Raw genomic sequence first — 18,407 nt, 5'->3', positions numbered from 1 at the left:
TCCGATGGCCTTAAAGTCAGAGAGAGAGAGAGAGAGAGAGATCTGTGAACCACTTCGACAGAGCCTTCCCTCCTCCTTCTGGTGGCTGTCCTGTCCTTTCCGATGGCCTTAAAGTCAGAGAGAGAGAGAGAGAGAGAGAGAGAGAGAGAGAGAGAGAGAGAGAGAGAGAGAGAGAGAGAGAGAGATTTTCAGCCATGCTGCCGCTGAATGCATGCACTTAATCGTGACACTGACCACATGTGTGACAGTCGGGCTCCTCAAATCACCCATGGTAATTCTTAATTTGCTTATTTTACTTTTAAAAAGCAACATTTTATTATAAAGCCTAAATATAAATATGATCAGGCCTGTGCATTCTCCATGTTTCCACCTCAAAATGCTGGATTATAATTTGGGACCGGACCTCTCGTTTTCCCTCTCTCTCTGGGACATCGGATTTCGGATCTCCGTGCCGTCGGAATTTCAGGCCATCAGAATATCGAGATTTTGCCGTCCTGTATGACTATCACAGTTCTTCTTTGGTGCCCCTAAAAAGAAATGACAAGAAGCAACTTAATAATTTGTAATGCTATCTTGCTTTTTACAATATGAAACCTTATGAGACAGACATTCTTTAAAAAGCTTTATATTAAAAAAAATAACTGAGTCAAATCCAAGAACAGATTTGATAACAAACTAATGGATTGGCCATCATAACTGTCTGATCTAAACCTGATTAAGCATTTGTGGTAGCAGCTGGTCTTAGGGTGGAGAGTTGTACTACAAGCTAATCACACGGCCAAGTGCTACAGGAAATTGCATGATTATGTATAGAACTGACCACAAGAAAGGTTGGTAAAGTTATTATATCTGCATATTGCATATCTTTGCTGAAAATGATCCCTTTTCAGTTTTCTGTGGCATGCTTCTACTTGTGTACATCACACATCAAACTTTTTTGCCAAACAGCATTTAAAGTTAGAACGACAAAAGGAACGTTCATGGACATTTTTGAGTGAGAAAATAAAAGTCAACTTTACCATATAGAACATCAAAAAATGCAGGCTCGGAAGGACCTCTTGCCATGTCCCAAGATTGGACACCGTGAGGAACCCTATCATCCTCCAGGTACAGGTCTAGTGAACTGCCAACTGCAACCATGCCAACCTGAGTATGATAAAATTCAAAGGAAGGAAATGCTGAAATGCTGTATTGAGTGAACAGCCCCAGTCAATGCCCGTTGTGTCACTTGTGTGCATGCATGCAATCAAAAAGAACAGACTGATTGGAAAATACAACTACATTTTGAAGGGAATAAGAGATTTGAACTTACAACAGGTTCCAGTGGAGCGGCTCTGTCGTTTCCCTCTTGAGGTGCTCACATTTGGGGTTCCAGTGGGGTGGAGGTTTGCAGTTAGGATGCTTGATCTCGGTATTCCACTGGGACTGGGGGTCCTACTGGAACTCGGGTTCCTACACATAATTTTACATTTCAAAATGTTAAATTCTCTGTATATTTTAAAGGGAAAAAGAATCAAATTCCATACTTTACATACATGCAGCTCACTCTCTAGGACACAGTAGTCAATCCATAGCTGTTCATTCACAGTGAGGTGTAGGTCACTTGACAAAACATAAACAAGTAACTTTAAGCAGTAGCATGCTGTGGGCTAGACCGCTGGACAATGCATGTCAAACAGCTCATACAATATATGAGAAATATGCAGCCTGAAAAGGTTGAGAAGCACTGCTCTAAATATTCTGACAACATAGACACATTGTACTTTACTGTTATGCCTAGCCAATATTAAACTGCAGCTTTAGCAGAGTCAGATTTTAAACATTTAAGACTTTATAATACCACTAAGAATTATGTTCAAGTTGAGACTAATTTATCAATAAACAACACCAATTACTAAGACCGAATTATATAGTCTACACAAAAAAACTAGTGTACAACTAAATAAATGCAACTATGGGTGCATTTATTTAGTTACACCTATATAAGGTGTATGCAAGACATTGTCCCACACAAAAATATCCAATAAACTTGCTATTTAGGGTAGCTAGCAACACATTCTTGAGGCTTTCAAAGTTGATGAAGTCAAATATTGACACTACAGATCCATGACAACTGCCTTTAGGAACCGTTGTGAGACTTATTTTCACTGAAGAACTGTACATTAACATTCCCACTTTATAATATTCACTGCTGATGCTTGATAGTTAAAACCAGCCACCACAATGTACAGCAAAATCATTTTAGTACAACATACTAGATTAGCATTGAAAGACACACATACTGTATATTATTCATTCAATTACTGGTGGTCCCCGGACCACTGGTTTAAACCACTGAACTAAAATTGGCAAACGTTATCAGTTTGCTAGCATTAGGCTTAGCATTGAGTTCTACTCATTTTTGAACATAAACAACAGACAGCAATCAACACTCATGTGGTCCCCCCAGCACGTGTAGATAACCATAACGGTATAATATCTAGACTGGTTGAAACAAGCACATTTAGTCCGGTAAAGAATGAAGGGAGTTAGGGAGGAACACACTTACTCACTGTTGCTACTTGCTACCCCTCCGTCTCCTCTGGAGTGTATTAAATCAATCCAGGAAATAGATTGGGATTCGGGGAATACAGCCGTTATTGGTTTTATTCCTGTTCGTTTAATGCATATAAGTAATAGATAAAGGTTTAAATACTTTACTGCGAGAGAAGCGTAGTTCAGCATTATGTACAGCGCCCGCTACGCTAAATTCAAACAAAGCATGAAAAAGGAAGACGTCACATCCGGTCCGGACGTCACTTCCTATTGTGCAGCGCAGCACAACCAATCACATGTCCCCTTTCTGTCACATGGGCAATCTTGCATCCTGGGACTTGTAGTTCACTATGGCATTTATCAACCAAACTTTAGTTTAGAGACAGGAACATTATTAACATTCTGTCACAGACATCTGTATTCTTTCATTACGTTGATACATTTAACACTTTGAGATTGTTTCAAATGTTAAGTGCTATATTTATAAAATGTATTCTTATTCTTATTATTAAGTAAATTATATAAATAATAAAACCAGTAAGACTCCCTAATCGGGAGATAAGCGACCGTTGGTCGCTTATCTCCACAAATAGGCCAAAAGTTTGTTTTACCAATTATCAAGACATACGGGCAGTTGACAGTTTGCCATGGTTACTCATTGAAGTTGAATCTCCATATATGGAGATAACCTACGCATCACACTAAGTCTGACCTCACCAGCCCATATTTGGGCATGAGCAACTTATGTCTCCATATATGGAGATATGATGACATCACACAGTCCTCAGCCGATGATGTGGCGTGATGTCATACAATACACAAACGAGCCCTACAGTATAAAGGGGCAATTCTTGCCAGGAAAGAAGCATTTCTTCGACTCAGACCTTATCGCCAGGGTTGGCTTATAGCAGCTGTCGGTAGGACCATATATGGATTCTGTTAGTGTGGATCTCCTAACAGGGCATCATCTGGGATACAATCCCTTTTATGCCCATATATGGAGATCCCTAACAGAATCCCTTTCATGCCCATATATGGAGATCCCTAACAGAATCCCTTTTATGCCCATATATGGAGATCCCTAACAGCATCCCTTTTATGCCCATATATGGAGATCACTAACAGCTAACAGAATCCCTTTTATGCCCATATATGGAGATCCCTAACAGAATCCCTTTTATGCCCATATATGGAGATCCCTAACATAATCCCTTTTATGCCCATATATGGAGATCCCTAACAGAATCCCTTGTATGCCCATATATGGAGATCCCTAACAGAATCCCTTTTATGCCCATATATGGAGATCCCTAACAGAATCCCTTTTATGCCCATATATTATGGAGAAATCCCTGCTCTGAGTATCTGACATCAGTGTGATGTCACCTGTTTATGCCCATATATGGAGATCCCTGCTCTGCGTATCTGGTTGCTATGGTAAACAGTTGGTTGCTAGGGTAAAAAAACATGGTTGCTATGGTAAACAGTTGGTTGCTAGGGTAAACAGTGGGTTGCTAGGGTAAAACCATGGTTGCTAAGGTGGTTGCTAACGTACACTAACAGACCAGCAACAACAGACTGTTGCCACAGCAACGTACACAAAGGTTTGTGTACACATGTGGTGTGATGTCATACTGATGCGGAGATATGAGCAGGGCAAAGGTGTGACGTGTGACGTGTGACGTGTGACGGACGGACGGACGGCCGGTGGAGGTTTTCATAGTAAACTGCTCCCTAACGGTCGCAATTACATTTTAAGTATAACTTACAATGAATGCATGTTGAGGAGAACTTGCAATGAATATATTGTTAAAATACTCAAAATATAATGATTGAAAATATATTTTTGATTATTATAACTTAAGTATGTCTTATAATAAATGCATGTTGAGGACAACTTGTTATGAATATATTGTTAAAATACTTAAAATATAATTATTGAAAATATATCTTTGATCATTATAACTTAAGTATGTCTTAAAATAAATACATGTTGAGGACAACTTTCTATGAATATATTGTTAAAGTACTTAAAATATAATGATTGAAAATATATTTTTGATCATTATAACTTAAGTATGTCTTAAAATAAATATATGTTGAGGACAACTTTCTATGAATATATTGTTAAAGTACTTAAAATATAATGATTGAAAATATATTTTTGATCATTATAACTTAAGTATGTCTTAAAATAAATGCATGTTGAGGGCAACTTACTATGAATATATTGTTAAAATACTTAAAATATAATGATTGAAAATATATTTTTGATTATTATAACTTAAGTATATCTTATAATAAATGCATGTTGAGGACAACTTGCTATGAATATATTGTTAAAGTGCTTCAAATATAATGATTGAAAATATAATTTTTGATCATTATAACTTAAGTATGTCTTATAATAAATGCATGTTAAGGACAACTTGCTATCAATATATTTTTAAAGTACTTCTAATATAATAAACAAAAATACATTTTTAATTATATCTATTTAAGTTATAATACAAGAAAACATGATGTGAATACACTTTTAAAAAACACATTTTCAGACTATTAGAAATATATTTTATATTTAGTGCACTTACAACAAATGTACTAAATTACAAATTAAGTTATGTTGATTTACAGTGTATTTTTCAAAAAGTATAATTATAGTGCATTGTCATCATATTTATTACTAATGTACTAAATATGAATTGGGAAAAATGTACTATAAATATGCTTGGACCGAAGTATACTCCTAACATACTTAATGTGAAATAAATATACTTAAGTATATAAAAAATATATTCTTTTTTCACCTGGGCACTGTGTCACACTGGACTTTCAGAGGCTCTGTGTGTCTGTCTAATCCAGAGTTCCCCAAACAGTGAGTAACTTGGGACCCATGTTTTTATGGGTCGCAAGTACTGTACATAATTTATATTTTTTTGGAACGACTGATCTAATGTGTGCAGAGAGACGTGAGGGTGAAAGGGACAGTCGGTCAGGATGATCAGCCGTTGAACCTTTAACCACATAATAGCACATAATACATGCAGGGCTTTTAAACGTTGTCTCAGTTTTCCCAGTGTCAGCAGGCAAGTGTCTTTCTGGTTCGTCGCTTTCAAGGTCACAAACTCACTGGAAAAGGGGAAAAGATTATGTGTTATGTGTTTTACATTCCACAAGGACAATGTGCACGTAAATGTTTTTTTCCTGGTTTGCACCTATCTATTTTTATAAGGGACCAATGCACAAACCCACACAAACCATGAAACAAGCAGCACTTCTGTTTTGTTATTATTTCTGCTCTGTTCCTGTGATCTCTGGCTCATATCCATCTGTAAAGTTGCGTGTGTGTGTGTGTGTGTGTGTGTGTGTGTGTGTGTGTGTGTGTGTGTGTGTGTGTGTGTGTGTGTGTGTGTGTGTGTGTGTGTGTGTGTGTGTGTGTGTGTGTGTGTGTGTGTGTGTGTGTGTGTGTGTGTGTGTGTGTGTGTGTGTGACTGTGCGTGCGCGTGTGTGCGTGTGTGAACTTATAACTTTACAGTGGGGTGACTTGTGGCAAACTTTGTACTTTAATTATCACTTGAAAGACAGTCTGTTTGCGAGGAAGACAACTTGATGGACATGCCGTCTCTCTCCCTCTATCTTTTTTCTCTCTCTTTCACAAATTGGCTGGAGCAGATATAGGCCTTTCAAGCATGGACTAGAGAGGGATATGTTTGCATTTCTGTGTAATAATTATCAAAATGTATAGACTTAATTCTGTCTGTCTGTCTGCCTGCCTGTCTGTCTGTCTGTCTGTCTGTCTGTCTGTCTGTCTGTCTGTCTGTCTGTCTGTCTGTCTGTCTGTCTAAGCCATGAATGGAGTGGCGATAACGAGAGGCGGGGTGTGTGTAGCATAGGAAATATTACGAAGGCAGGAAACCAGGAAATCACAGCAACCTGATTAGCCAGCTCACATGTCAATCAATACCACGCTACTCCATGTTGTTACCCCCTCTCTCTGTTCTGTCCTTCTCTCTCCACTCCTTTTCTCTCTCTCTCTCCCTCTCTCCGTCTCTTTCTCTCCCTCTTTCCATCTAGTAAGGGAAAGTTAGCCTCTAGCTACATCAATCTGGGAACTAAATCTAAATGACTAGCTTTCTTCACAAATGTGTTCTACTAGGTGTCTACTATCACCTCTGAACTTTGTCAAACCCAACTCCCTTGACATACTTTGTGGGAGCCAATCAAAGTTGGGGGTATCGGGATACCCAGGGCCTGGGATTAAAGGGGGAAAAATAAGAAATGGCCAATATGAACGTATGAAGTGTGTAATTAGGGTAATGTTGGGCTGCTGAATCCATTCCAACCATTAGTTATAAGTAAAAATGACTCCTTGGCCATAAAAAAGGCCTAATTGGCTAAGGCTTAGCCAATCATGTCATTCGAGTTCACCTGTGTCCTCTTAGTCCCTATGTTTTAAACCCTGTGTTTGAATGTTCCTTGTCAGATTGTATCATGTTATCCTGTGTGTCATGTGTGATTAACAACCTGATCTTGAATAGTTTTCATGAATTCAAACACTACTCCAACCTTTTTTTTATTGCCAATATTATATGTCTCATGGCCTATTTTATGGCCAAGGAGTCATTTTAACTGAAAACGAATGGTTGGAATGGATTCAGCAGCCCAAAAATACCCAAATTACACACCTCATACGCTCATATTGGCCATTTTTTATTTTTTCCCCTTTAATCCCAGGCCCTCGGGATACCCAATAACTTTGATTGGCTCCCACAAAGTATGTCAAGGGAGTTGGGTTTGACAAAGTTCAGAGGTGATAGTTGACACCTAGTAGAACACATTTGTGAAGAAAGCTAGTCATTTAGATTTAGTTCCCAGATTGATGTAGCTAGAGGCTAACTTTCCCTTACTAATCTCTGTATTTCCATCTCACTCGCTATTCCACTCTCACCCCTCTTTCTCGATCTCTGTCATTTTGCTGTCTTTTACTCTCTCTCTCTCTCTCTCTCTCTCTCTCTCTCTCTCTCTCTCTCTCTGTGGTTGCCATAGTGATGCATTCTGCAGCAGAGGATCAGTGGCTTGCTCCTATAGGCCTACATTGTTTCACACAGCCGCTTCTATACATGTACACACACACACACACACACACACACACACACACACACACACACACACACACACACACACACACACACACACACACACACACACCATGTTGAGATCAGCGAAATCATCACACGTGTTGCATCACTCTGATGTCGTACTGAGCGTAATGATATAAATGTTACCGCTTTTTCTTCTTCTTCATATTCACAGTCATTTGACAATACTGCGTAGGCTGTGCGTGCGTGTCAGTCCACAGACGTTTACAAGCATGGCTGCAGTATATAATTTTCTATTAACGCCAGTCGTTCGTTCATTAACATGTCTCTCTGATTGGTTTATCAAATGTGGGATGAATCGATGAGGCAGGCTGCGCCTCACTAATCTCTGTGGGTTCTCTTCCACACACACACACACACACACACACACACACACACACACACACACACACACACACACACACACACACACACACACACAAACTTTCGTACATCCCCACCAGGCATGTGCACACATAGACATCAAAGGGGGCTTGAGCCCCTGACCTTTTATCCGTCTGTAAAAAGTGCCCTTTCCAGACCATGAATGTAGTGCAAATGCCTTGTCGTTCAAACTCCCCTGAATTCAGCATCTTATGTTGAAAGAATCGCCCTCTCTGTATAGAAATCCATGCCGTTACGCCACATCTCCAGTGTTTACTTGATTATGCTTTGTTCAGTGTGGTGTCAAGCACCGAAAATAGCCGACCTCTGAGCTTGGATGTCTGCTATTTTCTATATTTTCACCAAAAGGCCCCTTTAGACATTTCAGTCCCCGCCTCTCTAACATTCTCTGCATGTCCCTGATCCCCACAAACCTAAGACACCGTTCCACCCCTGAGGGTGTTGGAGCACCAGTACATTTGTACACCCTCAGGTCAAATCCCTCAGGATTTCTTCACAAGTGGCTGTGATGTCAGCGACTTGAATCACTTAATGCCAGTCAAAAACAGTCCAGAAGAATAGCTAAAGCTGCTGTTCAACATGATCTCTCTCTCTCTTAGTCTCTAAAGCAAGCACTCCTGTACTTTAATTTGAGTACAGATTTGACTGAATCTATGCTTACTTTTACTCAAGTATACTTCACAGGGTTGAATATCGTCGTTGTCGGGTGAAAACCTTGTATGTCCAAAACCGCTCGCTTTGCATTTACCATTTTAGAAATGATTTAAACCAGTGAAAACAGCCGATCTACAAGCACACAATGCCTCGCACCGCGAGGCGTTGTGTGCTTGTAGATCTGCTGTTTTCACTACTTTTGTGTGACGGCCTTGTATGATGAAGCAGGGCTGTACTTTGTGAAAGAACGTACACTTTTGGAACTTGGAGATACAAGGTTTCCACCCGACAACGACGATATGCAGTGGAGAACGGGCACGCATGGTACAGTAGCAACGCTCCCCCCACTTCTAGAAAGCGGTTATTGGTATTATGTCACAAATGTCACATCAGTACATCTCCTAATCTCTGCTAGTTGGCAAATGTCAACCCTAGCTGTTGTACTAAACCCCCTCCCCTCCCCTCCCTCTCTGTGTCTGTGCAGTGTGACAACGCCAAGGGCCTCAGGGCCTTCTTTGATGCCATATGCTACGGTCCCAAGCATCTGATGATCTTCGGGGGCGTGTGTCCCTCTGTCACCTCCATCATCGCAGAGTCCCTGGAGGGATGGAACCTGGTCCAGGTAGGACTCTGTCCCTGTGCGTGCGCGTGTCCGTGCGTGTGTGTGTGTGTGTGTGTGCGCGTGTGTGTGTGTGTGTGTGTGTGTGTGTTGAAGTCTCCTCTGATCACAATGTGCCTCACACACACAATATATACAGTAGCATCTGGCTTTTCCAGATGCTACCGTAGAATTCGTTCTTCGGGTGTGTGTGTGTGTGTGTGTGTGTGTGTGTGTGTGTGTGAGGACGTGCGTGCCGTGCTTGTGTAGCGTACGACCTAGCACCAGCGGGAGGTGAACCCGGGCCGCTACTATTATGCGCCAGTCTACTAAAGAGCCAGTCTACTAAAGAGCCAGTCTACTAAAGAGCCAGTCTACTAAAGAGCCAGTCTACTAAAGAGCCAGTCTACTAAAGAGCCAGTCTACTAAAGAGCCAGGCTTGATAGCGGACAGTAACGCAGCACTCAAGGAGCCTACAGTCAAATGTTGCTGATTTCCTCTTGCAGGTCTCTCTATGGTCAGCTTGTGTTTGCACATCTCAATCAGACAAGCTCGTAATTAGTGTGGAACGCACTGTAGTCCTGGGGAAACTTTATTTTCACCACTAGATAAACTTTTTGGTGAATCAGATGCCTTTGGAAATTGATGGAAAAACATTTGAGGAGTGGTGCTAGCCATTGGTTGAGCTTCACATGACAGTTAACTTGCTGCAGAATATAATCACAGCAACCACACTTGCCATTTCCAATTGCACCTTTCTAGTGATGGATCACCGTTGGACGTCGTCTCTGTCGGGTGGAAACCTCATATGTCCAAAACTGTTACTTTTCGGGATTCACGTTAAAAAATGGCAAAAGCAGGTAGATCTACAAGCTCAAAACACTTCGCAATTCGAGCTTGTGGATCCGCTACTTTTGATGCTTTTGTGTGACGCTGTAGTACGATCAAGTAGGGCAATATATTTAAGCGAAAATGAAAACTCAAACGTTAGAATATGGAGATACGAGGTTTCTGCCCGACAGCAACGATATTGTGAATGTGAATGGTCCCCTTTTGTTTATGTGTATTGCAGACAGACAGGGGCCCTAGGAGTTTTACAGGGGTCCCTTAATCATTTGTTGACCTTGTCTAAGGTGAATGTCTATGGGTATCGTGGCTCTAATCTGGAGAATCCTGGAATCAAAGACCCAGTTACAATGGTCGGAATGCTTTATTATCCAGATAAGACTCAAGAATCAAGAGGTTTTTACAATTTAGGCCATTTAGCAGAAGCTCTTTATCCAGAGCAACTTACAATAAATAAGCAAGGTAAAAAATGCATGCATCAATTTCAGGGAGACATTGTAGTGCCTCAGTAAGTATCTTAATCTGGGATCAGTGTAAACGATCTACTATCAATACATAATCTGTACAATGAAACCAGGAAAATATATCTACAGTAAATAACATGCTATCTAAATTTGTAAAAAGAAAGGCAACAAATGTTGTCCGCAAGATTGTCACATCTACAGTGGGTCAGTCTATTTCATCAATTACTATTCATAATTTACTATTATTAGTAAATTGTATTATTATTATTCAATAAGCTGTACCTTGAAACTATACACATTATAGGATGCCAGGTCAACAATGACCTAGCAGTGTAGTGCCCGGTGCGTTGGAGTCTGAATAGGTGACTCTGCAGATTACGGTGGAAGAATTGGAAGTGAGTCTGCAATTCTAACTGCAAGTGCAGGAGGTTTGTTCCACCATTTGGGAGCCACAGCAGGAGGGAGAAGATGTCTGGGGATGTGTTGAGCTTTGCTCAGTGTTTCAGGGAAGGTTCTTCTGACAGCTTCCCTGTGTTCGCCGATCTTACTGAGCGGGGTTGTTGTGGGGTCGTATTTGTCACTTACTCACGCAGACTCAACAGCACGACTTCTGAATTTCCTTTCAGCAGCATTGAGCTTAGCAAAAGGCATGTTGTTGATTCATTAAGACTACATTTTTGGTTCAGGGCACCCCTGTAAATAACTTTTTCATCCACGGCACCCCTAAATTATATTGTTACTTTACAGCACCTTACAAATTATATGTAAATCTTTCCCCCCTGAAGATAGAGCACTGAAATTAATCTTTACTACTTTTTTTCCACTTGAACCCCAGCATCCCCATTCTGGGGGGAACATTGATCAACAATTCCTATCTACAAGCTTGCGTTGTGTGCTTGTAGATCTGCTATTTTTGGTGAAGAGACTTGTAGCTATATTTCCGTCCATGCCTTACCTCTTATCCCTAAACTTCTTTGCCTTATTTTACTATTTAGAAAAAACATTTTAAAATATCCTGAGGCACCCCTGGGACTTGTATCAAGGCACCCTAGGGCCCCACAGCACCCACTTTGAGAAACCAGGAGCTGGTGGTTGATGGTAGTTGTCAACCCATTAAAGCTATACTGTGTAAGTTGCTCAACTAGTGGTCAGAGCTGTATAGCAAACCGCGGTTGCGTTCGCGTCTTTCGGCCGTTTTTCACCGCGTCTGCCTGCAGCTCGCCGAGATCTATCTTTAGAGGGGTCCCTGGTTCCTGTGCGTTCAGGCATTCCGGAGAAACGGACTCCTTCACCCGAGTAAATGCTGTTGTTATGTTGAGGCAAGCTACTTCCTGAGAAGTCAGCAAGATGCGCTGTGATTGGCCGGCAGTGTATAACCCTCGCTGTGATTGGCCGGTAGTGTATGATGACGTAATTTTGCCGCGAAATCCGGTCCCCGGTCAGAATCATAGAAAACATATTTACAGAAGGCTTTAGGGGATGAAATTCACGGAGTTGGTGTTCTAAAACTTCAGCGATTTAACAGTTAGGACAATTTTAAGATTTGTTTTATAAAAAAAGTTACATGGTATAACTTTAACGTACAGTAAAACAAACATGGTTCAGTGATGGGAATATGCTTTTATTGATATAAGCCAGTGATTCACCCCAAAAAATGACATGTCTCATGTCGGTCACCCTTTTGTTAGACCCTAATCGTAGTAATTTTGCTATATCCCAAATTATACCTTCACAGTGAAGGTAATAATTTCGACATAATGTTCTTGTCAGAATTTGTAAAAAAAATAACAATTTTCTCGCCGCCGAGGCACTGCTTTTAATGTCACGCTTTTTGCAGCCAAAAACCCTTCCTTTTTTAAAGAATAGACACAAGCCCTGCAAAGGTTATCGAATGCAAGGCAAGGAGGGGAGTGAGACTCTTGGTGCCTTGAAGAGTAGTGGTGGAAAGTAATTAAGTACATTTACTTGAGTATTTGAAAATGTCAATACTTTTACTTCTACTCCACTACATCTCACAGGCAATTGTACTTTTACAATTATTTGAAAACATTATAGTTACTATTTACTTTGTGGATTTCCATTATTATTATAAAACATACTAACCACTTCAGCCCTGTAGCCTATACATTTCGACCATTTGACGCAACGCATTGTGAGCTTGCAGATCTGCTATTTTCAAAAGATTTTTAGAGTATACTTTTGCAAAATTGTGAAATGGGACCTTCTGCTTAATGAGTACTTTTACTTTTGGTATTTCTAATACATGTTGTTACCAATACCTTTGTACTTTTACTTTTACCTTTGAATTCCGGACTTTTACTTGTAACAGAGTATTTCTACAATGCAATATTGATACTTTTACTTAAGTAAGTATGAGTACTTTTTCCACCACTGTTGAAGAGATAGCATAATAATAAGAGGCAGCGTTTTTGGAATGTGAATGTCACTTCTTTTTCATGCCGTAGCGAGGTCACTGCACGTGATATCACAGCCCTGCCACGCTGGAGGGTGGCTGTGAATTGAATTGCTTCCAAGTGCCGCCAAAGCGGTTTTCGCTAAATCCGTCAACTGTAAAAAGTACATTTTCACCCTCCTGCCAAGACTCCTTGTTGTGCCGTGAACTGTGAAAGTGCCGGCAGAGTCTATGGACCAATGCAAAGTGTTTGAAATTTCCACACACAAACCACCCCCACGTCAAGTGCATCTCAAAGTGGTTCCGTCAAAACCTGTATCTCCCGGCTGCAGTTGTGGCACTCTACTGTTTAGAGAGAGGCAGTGTAGTATTGTGGGAATACAGGTAGACGAACCAGATGTCACCTACCTTTTCAGACAAACCCTTAGCGTTCCTATTCTGCGGCGAGCTTACAAGCTCTGTGAACTTGTAGATCTGCTATTTTTGGTGACAATATTCACAATTTGCTATGTAGATAGATAGATACCTTTATTATCCCAAGGGGGAAATTTAGTAAATACAATAAGCAAGCACAGCACAAGGTCAAACGCATAGAAATAGCAATCTAAAAACGTAACGTCAGTCTAACAGTAGAATAACCCAAAAATGTTATAAAAACAATGTTAACAAATATCAATCAGAAAAACAATAATCTATACATTGAAGCTATATACACTATAGGATGCTAAGTCAACAATGACCTGTTATCAGTCTATATAAAACATCCTATGTAAATTATATTTTAGCATTTGCATAAGCCTGATTGTTATTGAGGGAAGGCAAGTGCTACAGTAAGGGCTACGGTGGGGTCTGAAGAGGTGAGTCTTCAGATTACGGCGGAAGCTAGGGAGTGAGTCTGCAGTTCTAATTGCAATGGGCAGTTTATTCCACAGTTTTTGGGGGTCAGGAGAGAGACGAGTCTGGGACGATTGGATTGTTGTCCTGGGTGTTTTAGCGAAGGGTCTCTCAGCTTCCCTGCATGTGTTAGCTGATCTGAGTGAGCGGAAGGGTTGCATGGTTGGATCAGGCTTTGAAGATATGGGGTTGCCATACCTTTACCCCCAGTACAACCCTTGATGCTGAGGGAGCAGGGAGGCATTCGGTCCCATTTGTGTAGTCCTCTGGAACAAGGCAGTATAAGAGGTTCTAATTCTATACACTTAACATTGTCTGTTAGGAGTAGGACTGAAGTGAGACTGTTTTGATTGATTGATTGAATGATTCTGATTTGTCTTAAATCAGTGTATTTCAATTGGGCCTTTTGGCTCAGAAGCTTCCAGCTTTAAGGAAGAAACCAAAAATACACAGGGGAGACATATTTGCATATTATAACCACACCTGAAGGTCAATTAGAGTAATGTTAACTCCATAGACACCTACAAAACAGAAAAGGTACAAAACTATGGCACCACCTCTTTAAACAGTTTGCAAAAAGTAGCCTACAAAGGAACAGAAATAATGCTAAAAAGATTACACAAAATGCCCTGAGAGTTTTTTTTTTTTTTTTTTTCCATTCTGGCCCTTTGTATTCAATTCATCAAGACATGTAAAGACATACACTACTATACAAAAAAAAATCATTAATACAAGAGCAGTTAGAGTATTTACAGTCAGTCAGTGGGGGGTCATTTCTTTTGGCAAGCTAGAAGACTTGTCTAGTGCCAGTTGCAAATTGCAGACATGTGCTCTTTTATGGCGGTTTTGAAGGGCGGCAGGGAGTTGGCAGCAACACGTTGAAATGTATTTATATTTGTTCCTTCCAACAAGAAAGGCTTTACAGTACCAAAGAAGTAGCCGTTGTTGTTTGAATGGATCCAGGCACTTCCTCTGCCTGCCTTAGAGTAAAATATGGTGCCTTGATCTAGCAGGCAACGTCACTGCAGGACACCGCTTATTTCCCAGTCAGTCTGCTGGCAATTAGTGAAGCCGCCGCCGTTATTTTCATGCTGCTTTTGTGTCTTTCTTTCAGGGTCAGAACGTATATATGCGAACGCATCAACAGGATGAGGAAATTAAACAATGAATAATGTCTTTTGCTCTGCGTGGTGTGCTGTGCGCGTCCGCCCGGCCCGATGCTTTGCTTTCGGCGGCAATTATTTCGCTCTAGACAGAGAATGGTTCAAGCCCTGCTTGAATGTGAAGTAGCTATTCAGCGCCCGGCCGAGCGTGTATGTGCGCGATGGATGCGCGTGCGTGTGTGTACCATTTACGCTCCACTGTCAGCTTATTTAAGCCTGATTTCTACTTCGTTGCACACCGGCATTGCCTGCGGTAAATATCAGACACACAAGCTCACAAGACGTCGCATTTGTGACACGTTGTGAGCTTGTAGATCCGCTATCTATTGAGCAGCACGACACCGGCACCCAACTAAAGTATATAGCCTATCTGGCTTTACTCGCAACTCTGTGCGTGTGTGTGTCGCCACTACGTCCGTTTGTATTATGTACAGGGACGTGCAGAGAATGTTAGAGAGGCAGGTGCTGACATTTCTAAAAGGGCATTTTAGTGGAAACATCGAAAATAGCCAACCTCCAAGCTCACAATGTGTCGCAATGCGACGCGTTGTGAGCCTGGAGGTTTGCTATTTTCGGTGCTTGATACCACACTGAACCAAGCATAATCAAGTCAATACTGGAGATGTGGCGTAACGGCATGGATTTCTACATAGATAGGGCAATTCTTTCAACATAAGATGCTGCATTCAAGTTCAGGAGAGTTTAGACAAAGCAATTCTCTTGAATGCTGCCGTCAGGTGCACTCATGGACTGGACTTTTTATTTTAGAGATGGATAAAAGGGCAGGGGCTCAAGCCCCCTTTGATGTCTATGTGTGCCCGTGCCTGATTATGTATGCGTGTGTATGTATGTGCCTGTAACTGGTCTCCATTCAGCGGCCTGGCTGCCAGTGATTACACTGCGTAGCTCGTACCTGCGAGAAGGAGCGGCTTGCAATCTCCCGCTCCACGGAGCGCTCTGTCTGGTACAGCCTGTCACCCCCAGAGCACTTTTTAGCTTAGCAAGCACACACACTCCCTGCTGCTATCATCACACACACAGACACACACGCACGCACGAGCGCAGGCACACGCGGTATATGCAGACAGACGCTGTGTTCTGCCAACGATGTCGGAACGCATGATGAATTACCAGACGCATAAGCAATTTGAGGACAAAATAGCATGTTGAATGGGTGAATGGCCACAGCTCACAAATACCTTCCTCCCTGTTTTTTAAGCTGAAAATAGTGGATCGACAAGCTCACAACGCGTTGCTTTGCAACGCGTTGTGAGCTTGCCGATCTGCTATTATCTGCAAAAAGCTTTCCCCACAATACGGATGCTGGGGTTTAAGTGGTAGCCTCTACATTCCTGACGAATAGTGAAAGGCGATCTACAAGCTCACAAGTTACTAGAGCTGCTTATATGTGTGTGTGTGTGTGTGTGTGTGTGTGTGTGTGTGTGTGTGTGTGTGTGTGTGTGTGTGTGTGTGTGTGTGTGTGTGTGTGTGTGTGTGTGTGTGTGTGTGTGTGTGTGTGTGTAGTGGGGGTTGGGGGTTGATGTGTAGAATAAAGGTTTCAGTTGTCTCAACCAATTAGACGTCCGATTGGAATTAACTATTAACGGCGCCGTGGGCGACACTGATTGCAGGTCGACGTCATCCATAATTCATGTCTAAACAGGTGTCCCTTAAAGTGCTGTAATTAAGGTGGAGAGAGCATCGCATCCGCTGCGTTTAAATACAATTACACGTGTCGTTGTGCTTTAAACACATATGGTGGCCATTAGTTGGATTGATTGATGAACACGAGAGTGGATAGGCACGTAAACCCCGGGGGGAGTGTAGGTAGGTAATGGGTATGATGTGGTGGTGGGTGTTAACAGTTACATTTACATGTAAATGTACGTACAGGGTGCATTTTAAGGCATGATAGTGCAGCGATTGACAACCTTTTTGGTGCCGTGAAGTGATAATGATAATCTATCTATAAATGCGAGAAGTCTCTGCGTGTCTGTCTGTCTGTCTGTGTGTCTGTCTGTAATCCGCGTATCTCGAGAACCGTTCGTCCCACCGGCTTCAGATTCGGCACGCGCGTTCCCCGCCGCGGCACGGAGTGCAGTGCCGGGTCTCGACCCGACCCGACGCGCGGTTTTCCCGAACCGGCGCGAAACGTTCGGAATCTCCTTATGCGGGGTTGATTGTTGACATCAGGCTGTTCCGGAGGAAATCATGTCATTGTGACATCACTTCATAAAAGGCTCTGACATCACGTACACCACATGACCCCACACTCCTATGACAACACGGGCATATTTACATTGTTCCCGAGTTGGCCAGGGCGCCGACTAGACGCTCGGCCGCCCATCTCCATATATGGGCATAAATGGACGTATCGGCGCAAGCGCTGACTCATTGTGACATACAATGGACGCAATCTCCGTATATGGGCATAAAGGGGACACAGATACAGAGATCTCTATATATGGGCATATGGGCATTCTGACATCACTTCTGCTGACTCAAAGACAAACAGGCAAACAGATGGTCAAAACGGGTCCTACAGAGATCTCCATATATGGGCATATTATTTACATTGTTCCCGAGTTGTGACATTTTATGTGACATAAAATGGACGCAATCTCCGTATATGGGCATAAAGTTGACACAGATACAGAGATCTCCATATCTCCATATATGGGCATATTTACATTGTTCCCGAGTTGGCTAGGGCGCCGACTAGACGCTCGGCCGCACATCTCCATATATGGGCATAAATGGATGTATCGGCGCAAGCGCTGACTCATTGTGACATAAAATGGACGCAATCTCCGTATATGGGCATAAAGGGGACACAGATACAGAGGTCTCCATATATGGGCATATGGGCATTCTGACATCACTTCTGCTGACTCATTCTGACATCACTCCTGTACTTTGCACGTGTTGAATCTCTATATATGGAGATAACCGACGCATCTCACAAGCCATGGGCATTAATGGACACACGCAAACAGATGGTCAAAACAGATCCTATGACAACAGGTATAATGGGGTTTGCATTAAAGGGCGGGGCATTCATCCCCTATTTACATTGTTCTCTATATATGGAGATAACCGACGCATCTCACAAGCCATGGGCATAAATGGACACACGCAAACAGATGGTCAAAACAGATCCTATGACAACAGGTATAATGGGGTTTGCATCAAAGGGCGGGGCATTCATCCCCTATTTACATTGTTCCCGAGTTGGCCAGGGCGCCGACTAGACGCTCAGCCGCCCGAAGGGCAGCCGAGCTTCTAGTAAGAATAATT

The 18,407-nt window shown here is 41.9% G+C and overlaps 1 protein-coding gene across 1 annotated transcript in view; it reads left to right on the top strand.

Moving 5' to 3' along the window:
- Positions 1 to 18,407, top strand: part of gabbr2 (gamma-aminobutyric acid (GABA) B receptor, 2) — a gene marked incomplete at both ends in the record, with an annotated part of 518,953 nt that overhangs the window by 131,337 nt on the left and 369,209 nt on the right. Inside the window, one exon of the mRNA XM_080734444.1 lies at positions 9,217 to 9,354. Within this exon, the coding sequence (XP_080590570.1) occupies positions 9,217 to 9,354 (138 nt within the window). The remainder of the gene's footprint in view (positions 1 to 9,216; positions 9,355 to 18,407) is intronic.

The sequence above is a fragment of the Nannobrachium achirus genome, assembly GCF_963921795.1.
Source record: "Nannobrachium achirus genome assembly, chromosome: 10".
Classification (NCBI taxonomy): domain Eukaryota; kingdom Metazoa; phylum Chordata; class Actinopteri; order Myctophiformes; family Myctophidae; genus Nannobrachium; species Nannobrachium achirus.
The sequence above is the reverse complement of the archived record's forward strand: the minus strand, read 5'-3'. Positions and strand labels throughout refer to the sequence as shown.